Below are 10,482 nucleotides of genomic sequence, written 5' to 3'. Positions count from 1 at the left end.
AAAAAAAAACTAAGGGCTAGTTTGGGAACACCAATTTTCCAAGAGATTTCATTTTTCCTAAAGAGAAAATAAACTAATTTCTCTTGGTAAAATGAAAATCCATTGAAAAAATTAGATTCCCAAACTAGCCCTAATAAGGATGGAAAGGTACAAAGAAACCAATGCAGAGGATGTCTTGTGTTAAATTATACTAGTTGGTTGTCCATGCGTTGCGACGGCTCACAATAATACCCACATAAACTATCCATCAAAAAGATCTCAATATTTTTTATTGATTGTCTCTGCTCTCCGCATAGTTTTTTATTTGACTAAGCGAGTCGACATCGTGGTAAAGGAAATGTCATGTAGACAGGCGATGACGAGCCATCGAATGGGTACCATATGCACCAAATCAGGGACCCCATCCCTCGCCTCCCCTACTTCCAAGGTTTCGTAGACCAGGAAGGGAAGGGAAGAGACAGTTATACCTGTTCGTTGTCGGGAAAGGACACGACGAAGACATGGACATCTGAAGGCGACATAGGTAGTATACCGTTAGATACATACAGGGAGAGAGCACGTAAGCGGAGAAAGAAGCCCAGCCAGAGCAGCTCCAAATCGAGAGGCACCCGCACCAGGAGTTAGTCCAAAAAGGGCGAGAGAATGCGAGTGCCTTCCAACCCTGGACCCGCCGAGGCGACACAACACCACCACCAACTCCGTAGCATATGCTAACTACTATTGCGCTACAGGCTTTGGTTGTCCAATATCTCAGATCTGGATTCGCTATCGCCAAGATAACCTAAGCGTGGCAGGCAGCATCGTGTCCTCAGCGACACGCACGAAGAAAAGACAGGAGCAAGACCGACTCGCCCGTACCGACGTCGACGAGCATCGGTCGGCTCGTGGCTGCGACCATGGGCAGAGGCAGCAGGTTGGGGAGGAAGAACAAGGCAAAAGTCGGGATGACGAATGGGACGTCCGACGACGACAAAAACGATGGTGCGTGCATGCTGTGAAACACCCTCGTGGACATACAATAGCCACTGGGCGGGTCGGTGTCAGGGCTGGTGTCGGACGAATACAGGGAGGAGACGTCTGCTCCTACGCCCTCTGTCGAAATGCGTGACACGAAGGCGTGAGGAGAGAGAAAAGAAGCAAGATGACGAACGAGATGGCGGCAACTGAGGCAAAGACCATCATTATCGTGCGGAGGTATAGATGACCAAATGGGTCGTGTCTGGGAAGCTGGTCCGGACACGACCCATTTAATAGTGCCTAGACCAGACCGACACGATCATCGTGTCGTGATTGGACCGTAGCCTCGACCCGTAGTGCTGATCCGGTTCAACATGATTTTATATATATATATTTTATTTTACAAAACTCGTATAAACATATGTAAAATTTATATTCAATATTAAAAAAAACAGACGACTTCACTTAGTGTCTCCCGCCCTTCTTTCATCAGGTTTAGGTTCAAACCCCACCTCCTGCACCATATTTAATTTATCCACCGACTGGTTAGCGGGCCAGACGTGGAGGTTATGTGTATGAAGGGATACAAGGTTAATTTGAAATAGATGTGAGTGATTATTTGTAAAAATATGACGCAGAACGACCGTTGAAACTAGTACTTTAAGGATAGTACAGATTACTGATCACACATCCTACATGTTGCTGTTACAACGATTACAAGGTATCTACAGTGGTGCTGAGAGCTTGACAAAACAGGAATCTGGTAAAATTCAACACGGCAAAAGACTCGAATCGCCGCCAGGATTTGTTGGTCCACTCAGATTCCAGTAAAGTAACACCGTTATGATGACTCTGTCCCTGCAACTGGTATGCTCAGTTAAACATAAACCAATATCAGAAGTAGCCGACGCCCTTGACTTCGCCTAACTTTGGAGCATTGGCGTCATTGCCCAGAAACAAGAGACGACCTGTTACACGACAATGTCATAATCTGGTAGGTATAAACCCCCGTGCAAAAAACTCAACATGATCTGTCCACATGAGACCTAACATTACTTTTCATGAGGAAACAAAAAAAAATATGAAAAGAGAATCAAATAGCCTAGGGTTCTGAACACTACAAAACCACCTACACAGGGGTATTTGAAAAATGAAGGACAATGCTTAACTCAGATATGTCAAATTTATATGGTCTCATTGTATTAGTTCACATCAACTTGGAAGTCATTCTACTTTGCCTTTTGAGTTTAAGTGGATTAGATTAAGAGCTTTTCCACATGAAACATTACCAATTGTGTTATCACATGAAAGAATTAATGAAGATACCAGAACTTGAATTCAAAGATATATTTCCTCTGTCCCAGCCCAATATATAAGGTGTAACCAACTATGGTTCAAAGACAAAAAAAATATATTTAATTCTCTCTATCAAAACTAGTAGTACTGCATTAATGTACGTATGTCTAGAGAGAACACGCCTTATATTATGGAACTAGAATAAAAAGTGATTACACCTTATATTATGGGACGGAGGGAGCATGTGTTTATGTGACCTTCAGGAGTGCCTTACAAACTACTAATAAAGAGAAAGAGGAGAACATCTCCAAAAGATCTGGAGTACTATTACAACAGATTTTTGGTCTACAATCTTCATACCAGCATATTTGAGATAGAGATGGAGGCATGTCACATCAACAATTAAACTCACGATGCTAAACAGTATAAATATTCACCAACTCTTCATTGTTTAAACATTGGTAGAACGAGAGGGGGTACACCCAAAGGCTAAAAATGCTATACTATTGCTGGAACGTGATTGATTCTATTGTATTTGCCGCTGGCATGAATCTATATGCAGATGAATTTCTAAAGGTAGTAACTTGTGGGTGTAAGATAGTTCCTCATTTTACTATATTCCTTGATGATATACATTCATTGAAGATTCTAAACAGTTCCCCTTCTATTCAATAAGGAAATGGTAGCAAGGACAAGAGAGCGAACAAGTTAAAACAGAGCCATGAGCGATAGATAAGTTGAAAATTCAATCATGGCCTAAAAAAGCAATATAAGCTATAAACATGAATTGATGGTGCAAGAAACATACCACTTGAACGCACAGCTATTTCTCTTATGCGTCTAACTAGCCCAGTAATTGGATCACAGAACACTTTGGTCTCAAGATTTCCTTCCAAATAGAGAATAGTGCTGAAATGTTGCAGCCAATGCATATTTGAATATATCAGCATTCTTAAGGTTAGAAAATCAATCAACTCAATTAATCAAACTCTGACAAAGGAACTGTGAATCTAATAGGACTATAATAGAACTGAAAAATGCTGCACATGGAGGCAAGGGTTCACCCAGTCTTGACGTTGTTGAGCGCGACGGTGCCGAGGCGATCTGGATAGACGCAGACGCGGTGCCACTGCACGGAGCACCTGTCGGCGTACTGGTGCGGCTCCTCGCGATCCAGCGGGCGGCGGTTGTTGCGGATGCCACCGGTGCCGAGCGAGAAAAGCACGACGGTCTTCCCGCTCCGCAGCCGCTTCTGCATCGGCTCCTGCCCGACCTTCCCCACCAGTATCGCCTTCACAGTCACAGCCCCGCCAAAAGCCGGAAAGCACCATGCGAGCTCAGATCAGCTGGCAGCAAAATAACTAAACCCGAAATGGGAGAGGAGGATCAAGAGGTCTAATCCAACCTTGTAGATGCCGGGGTCGAGGCCGTTCTCGAGAGGGCGGGTGGTGTCGGGCGGGCGCGGGCTGTTCGACGTCTGCTGGCGGTTCTGGTCCGCGGGGGGCTGGTCGTGCTCGTTCTCAAGGTCGGACTCCACAACGAAGCTTTTAAACCCGGGAGAAGAGATCGAGAAACTGCGCGTCGCGGTTGTGGTAGAGAGGGAGCCGAGTGGGGATGACAGGAAGCGGCGGGACATGATGAGGCGACGGGCGAGGAGGGAGGCGGACGAGGCCGCCATGGATGCGCGCCGCGAGGAGAGGAGAAGCAGTGCGGAGGGAGGCAGACAGGTGGGATTATTGCCGAGTGCCGGCGGGGCTAAACCCTTCGCAAAAACCTAGCTGTCAGAGGTCAGGTGCCCCGGGCCGTTGTATGTGGGCTGGGCTGCATCACCGCAGTGGGCTGGGCTGCATCACCACGGTGAGCTGAGCTGTATCACCGCAGTGGGCAGGGCTGCTGCTGCTGCTGCTGGCAGGTGTGGTACAACCAATTAACGATAGAACCATTGTACTTTGGGCGTGCTAATTAGTCTTGACAGAAAGCATAGCACTCTTTGTCTTTGGGACCGCTCGCTCCGAGTGATTCATGACCGCGTCCAAACACAAACATTTCGCCTGTGATTGTGCACCCTGAATATTGATTGGCACTACTAACACATACACCCTGACCCTTGTATCATTGTCGTAACGTTTGCACATCCAATGATCTATTGATCTGGACTGTGGCGACAATCACAGCTCAGCTCAGACAGTGTTGGCGCGCGACGACCGATTGATACTAGATCAGTAGCACGCACAGTGAACACGCAGATGCGCATGTCCTGCGGAAACATCTCGTCAGCTGCCTCTCGTGCCATTGTCCCACGCACGTCGAGCACCGCCATGCCGTGAGGTAGCCCGGCCCGGGCCGTGGCTCTCTTGTGGCCTCGGACACGCGGCACGTAAGATCGATCGTTGGACAGTTTCCATATATAGCGCGGCGGCTGATGCAACAACTGACGCTGCCGTACGTACGTGTGTGTGTGTGGGTAACGGTATGGACGTATGGTCTCTGGTGGTGGGATACGGATGCCATGATACAAGTACATGCAAGCAATGAAGCAATGCTCGGATTTGCATTTGGCGTCCAACGACTGATCAAGCCAATGAAGCAATGCCGGCTGCCGCACGTTACGTCCGGTTGTTTTACGTCATATCATTTCACTGGTTTGCTTAAGTTTTTTTTATGACGAGCTTTTCTAAGAATCTTGCTGTCGGGAGAATGTAGGGTTGGAGAGAATATAAGTACCGTGGAGATTACGTGTGCATAAGAAGATAAAAGAGTTTATAAGATTTAGGATGTAGAAAGTGATGATTTTCTACTATCACAATGACTCGAACTATTCTATATTCAAATTGATTTTATATGGTTTTAACTAAAAGGATTTTTGTAAAAACACTCTAAAAAGTTGAGTGTTTGGCTGTCTATAGTAGACTCTGGTAGTATGGGACCAAGGTTCTAGTGTAGAAGCTGGAGCGACGCCAACGTACGGTGCAATGTATCCCGGGGACAGTATGATGCGGGGCATGCATGGTCCAGGCCTACTCTAGCGATACACATGAAGCTTCTGTTGAGCACATTTCAATTAGTCCCAGGACCCCAGGCTATACAATGTCTGCGCGCGCCAGAGGCCAGATGCCATGCACCGTCCTCCTAGCTTGTAAGAGATAGACGGAGATCTGACCCGCTATCGCTACCTAGCGAGAGCGAGGGAGATCGACCACACAAGAACGTGACGACGCCCCGGCCCACGGCGCCCAGCGCTAGAGATCGGGTGGGCCAGCGTGAGACTAGGCAATCAGAGACGACGGAGGGCGCGGCACAGCACTCCATGTGACGAGATAAGCTAGCTATAGCCGCCGCCGGCGACAAATCACCCGCACCTTTTCTCTCTGTGTTGTGTTTCCCGGACTACGCCCGCTCCCGTTGCCACCCGCTCGTCGCCGGCCTGACGACGCCATGCATGCATGCACGGGCCGGCACGACCTAGGCTCATGGCATGTGGTGGACTTGGTCCCCGCCGCCGGCCGCCAGCCAGTCCAGTGGTCCGGCCCTCTGCCATGCGCCCATGCCTGACTACCGGCTAGTACGCGCTAGCTAGATGTCCAATCATAGCCTGCACATTGGCCTGCTCCTTAATCTGATATCAAATTAAAATCATTATTTAACATCCCCTTATTTTATGAGTCAGACTGTCAGAGGGTTTAAGCTGCCATAAAATTGTCATATATTTTCTGCCTCACTTTGTAAGGTTAGTCGCTTATTATTATTATTATTATTATTATTATTATTATTATTATTATTATTATTATTATTATTATTATTATATATATATATATATATAGTCACACTTTTACAAGTCAATAATAATAAGTCCAACACAGCTATCTTGCCACAAGTATGGCTATAATCAAAATATACGCCTAAGCCCATCAAACCTAATTAAAATTTCAGCAAACAGACTCAAAATTTCAGCAGAAATAATACTGAGATTGAGAATCAACCAAAGCCGTGGGCGATACAAGCCACTGTTCCTCGGATTAATTAATGAAGATTACAAAACACAGACGCGAAGGTTCAAAGCATATGTGGATCTCGGGCTCAACTAGGGAATGAAAGCTAGGGTTTACTAAACAAGAGACTAATGTGTAAGCCAAAGAGATGATTGGAACAACCAGGCCACCCTTCTATTTATAGAGGGTTATTTCTACTTCCTAAACTACCTCTAGATACATAATGCTTATCCTATTAGCTAGGAGCAAAATGGACCAACTCCTGAGATTTTGATCTGACGGCCATGCACTCCACGTGAAGTTGATTCGCCTTGATGCACCCTTCACGATGATGTCATGTGTCGCCTCCGGTTCTCACCAAAACCGCCACTGTCGAGTTTTGAGGACAAACTCGGTCGAAAACCCGTCGTCCATAGCACTGGGTGGTTTTTCGAGGATCAACCACCAAACCGTCCTTGAGTTGCTTCACTTGGAACCCAAGGAAGTAGTTCAACTCGCCCATCATCGACATCTCGAATTTCTGCGTCATCACCCTGCTAAACTCTTCACAAGACTTTTGGTTAGTAGAACCAAATATTATGTCATCGACATAAATTTGGCACACAAACAAATCACCATTACAAGTCTTAGTAAAAAGAGTTGGATCGGCTTTCCCAACCTTGAAAGCATTAGCAATTAAGAAATCTCTAAGGCATTCATACCATGCTCTTGGGGCTTGCTTAAGTCCATAGAGCGCCTTAGAGAGCTTACACACATGGTCGGGGTACCGTTCATCCTCGAAGCCAGGGGGTTGCTCCACGTACACCTCCTCCTTGATTGGCCCGTTGAGGAAGGCGCTCTTCACATCCATTTGAAACAACCTGAAAGAATGGTGAGCGGCATATGCTAGCAAGATACGAATTGATTCTAGCCTAGCCACAGGAGCAAAAGTCTCCTCGAAATCCAAACCTGCGACTTGGGCATAACCTTTTGCCACAAGTCGAGCCTTGTTCCTCGTCACCACCCCGTGCTCGTCCTGTTTGTTGCGGAACACCCACTTGGTTCCCACAACATTTTGCTTCGGACGAGGCACCAGTGTCCAAACTTCATTGCGCTTGAAGTTGTTTAACTCCTCTTGCATGGCCAACACCCAGTCCGGATCTAGCAAGGCCTCTTCTACCCTGAAGGGCTCAATAGAAGAGACAAAGGAGTAATGCTCACAAAAATTAACTAATCGAGATCGAGTAGTTACTCCCTTGCTAATGTCACCCAGAATTTGGTCGACGGGATGATCCCTTTGAATCATCGCTCGAACTTGAGTTGGAGGTGCCGGTTGCGCTTCTTCCTCTATCACTTGATCATCTTGTGCTCCCCCTTGATCAAGCGCCTCCACTTGAGGTACCTGTTCGTCATCTTTGGTTGGGGGTTGCACCATAGTTGAGGAAGGTTGATCTCGTTCATCTTGTTCCTGTGGCCGTACTTCTCCAATCGCCATGGTCCGTATAGCGGCCGTCGGAACATCTTCTTCATCTACATCATCACAATCAACAACTTGCTCTCTTGGAGAGCCATTAGTCTCATCAAATACAACGTCGCTAGAGACTTCAACCAAACCCGATGATTTGTTGAAGACTCTATACGCCTTTGTATTTGAGTCATAACCTAACAAAAACCCTTCTACAGCTTTGGGAGCAAACTTAGAATTTCTACCTTTCTTCACTAGAATGTAGCACTTGCTCCCAAATACACGAAAGTAAGATACATTGGGTTTGTTACCGGTTAGAAGCTCATACGACGTCTTCTTGAGGAGGCGATGAAGGTAGACCCTGTTGATGGCATGGCAAGCAGTGTTCACGGCTTCCGTCCAAAAGCACTCGGGGGTCTTGAATTCTCCTAGCATCGTTCTCGCCATGTCAATGAGCGTCCTGTTCTTCCTCTCTACCACACCATTTTGCTGTGGTGTGTAGGGAGCGGAGAACTCGTGCTTGATCCCTTCTTCTTCAAGGAACTCCTCCACTTGAAGGTTCTTGAATTCGGACCCGTTGTCGCTCCTTATCTTCTTCACTTTGAGCTCAAACTCATTTTGAGCCCTCCTGAGGAAGCGCTTGAGGGTCCCTTGGGTTTCAGACTTATCCTGCAAAAAGAACACCCAAGTGAAGCGGGAAAAGTCATCAACAATAACTAGACCATACTTACTTCCTCCTATGCTTAGATAGGCGACGGGTCCGAAGAGGTCCATATGCAGTAGCTCCAGGGGTCTTGACGTGGTCATCACATTCTTGCTGTGATGCGCTCCTCCCACCTGTTTACCTGCCTGACAAGCTGCACAAGGTCTATCTTTTTCGAAATGTACATTTGTTAGACCTATCACATGTTCTCCCTTTAGAAGCTTGTGGAGATTCTTCATCCCCACATGTGCTAAGCGGCGATGCCATAGCCAGCCCATGCAAGTCTTAGCCATTAAGCATGCATCTAGACCGGCCTCTTCTTTTGCAAAATCAACTAAATAAAGTTTGCCGTCTAGTACACCCTTAAAAGCTAGTGAACCATCACATCTTCTAAAGACAGACACATCTACATTTGTAAATAAACAATTATATCCCATTTGACATAACTGACTGACAGATAGCAAATTATATCCAAGACTCTCCACTAAGAATACATTTGATATAGAATGCTCATTAGAAATTGCAATTTTACCTAGCCCTTTTACCTTGCCTTGATTCCCATCACCGAATATAATTGAATCTTGGGAATCCTTATTTTTGACGTAGGAGGTGAACATCTTCTTCTCCCCCGTCATATGGTTTGTGCATCCGCTGTCAATAATCCAGCTTGAACCCCCGGATGCATAAACCTGCAAGGCAAATTTAGGCTTGGGTCTTAGGTACCCAACTCATGTTGGGTCCTGCAAGGTTAGCACAAATGTCCTTAGGGACCCAAATGCAAGTCCTGTCTCCCTTGCATTTTGCCCCTAACTTCCTAGCAACTATTCTCCTATCCTTTCTACAAATAGCAAAGGAAGTGTTTAAAGCACAATAAATTATAGAAGGTTCATTCACTACTTTCCTAGGAGCATGAATAACATCCTTTCTAGGCACATGAGCAATATTTCTCCTAGGCATATCCCTATCATGCTTATAAGAAGAACTAGAGGCAAACATGGCATGAGAATCATAAACATGTGAATCAAAATCATTATAAGTATTTCTAGCATTTCTCCTATCATAATACATAAAAGCATGGTTCTTTTTAGCATTACTAGCCATAGGGGCCTTCCCTTTCTCCTTGACGAAGATGGGAGCCTTATGGCTTGTTAAGTTCTTGGCCTCTCTCTTGAGGCCAAGACCATCCTTAATTGAGGGGTGTCTACCAACAGTATAGGCATCCCTTGCAAATTTTATTTTATCAACTTCATTCTTGCTAGTCTTAAGTTGGGCATTAAGACTAGCCACTTCCTTATTTAATTTGGAAATTAAAACTAGATGTTCACTACAGGCATCAACATCGAAATCCTTACACCTAGTGCAAATCTTAACATGTTCTACACAAGAATTAGATTTATTTGCTACTTCTAACTTAGCATTTAAATCATTGTTAACACCTTGTAAAGTAGAAATGGTTTCATGACAAGTAGATAGTTCATAAGAAAGCATTTCATTTCTTTTTACTTCTAAAGCATATGATTTTTGTGCCTCTACAAATTTATCATGTTCATCATACAATAAATCCTCCTGCTTTTCTAAAAGCCTATCCTTTTCATTCAATGTATCAATCAATTCATTGATTTTATCTATCTTAGATCTATCTAAGCCCTTGAACAAGCATGAATAATCTATGTCATCATCACTAGACTCACTAGAAGAAGCATAAGTGGAGTCTTGAGTACTCACCTTCTTCTCCCTTGCCATAAGACATGTGAGACGCTCGTTGGGGAAGAGAGCCGATTTGTTGAAGGCAGTGGCGGCGAGTCCTTCGTTGTCGGAGTCGGAGGAGGAGCAATCCGAGTCCCACTCCTTTCCTAGATGCGCCTCGCCCTTTGCCTTCTTGTATTGCTTCTTCTTTTCTCTTTTGTTCCCCTTTTCCTGGTCACTTTCATTATCGGGACAGTTAGCGATAAAATGACCAAGCTTACCGCATTTGAAGCATGAGCGCTTCCCCTTGGTCTTGGTCTTGCTTGGCTGCCCCTTGCGACCATTTAGCGCCGTCTTGAATCTCTTGATGATGAGAGCCATCTCTTCATCGTTGAGTCCGGCCGCCT

The 10,482-nt window shown here is 45.6% G+C and overlaps 1 protein-coding gene across 1 annotated transcript; it reads right to left on the bottom strand.

Annotated features, from left to right (window-relative positions):
• Positions 1–1,552: 1,552 nt before the first annotated feature.
• LOC100285474 (single-stranded DNA-binding protein) lies at positions 1,553–4,013 on the bottom strand. The gene is made up of 4 exons (NM_001370714.1): positions 3,659–4,013; positions 3,318–3,544; positions 3,062–3,162; positions 1,553–1,925 (listed from the first exon to the last, which is right to left on the bottom strand). The coding sequence occupies exons 1-4, from the start codon at positions 3,929–3,931 to the stop codon at positions 1,852–1,854; spliced, it is 675 nt and encodes a 224-aa protein (NP_001357643.1). The 5' UTR covers positions 3,932–4,013; the 3' UTR covers positions 1,553–1,851.
• Positions 4,014–10,482: the final 6,469 nt, after the last annotated feature.

Source organism: Zea mays, chromosome 3 (genome assembly GCF_902167145.1).
Source record: "Zea mays cultivar B73 chromosome 3, Zm-B73-REFERENCE-NAM-5.0, whole genome shotgun sequence".
NCBI classification, from domain to species: Eukaryota; Viridiplantae; Streptophyta; class Magnoliopsida; order Poales; family Poaceae; genus Zea; species Zea mays.
The sequence above is the reverse complement of the archived record's forward strand: the minus strand, read 5'-3'. Positions and strand labels throughout refer to the sequence as shown.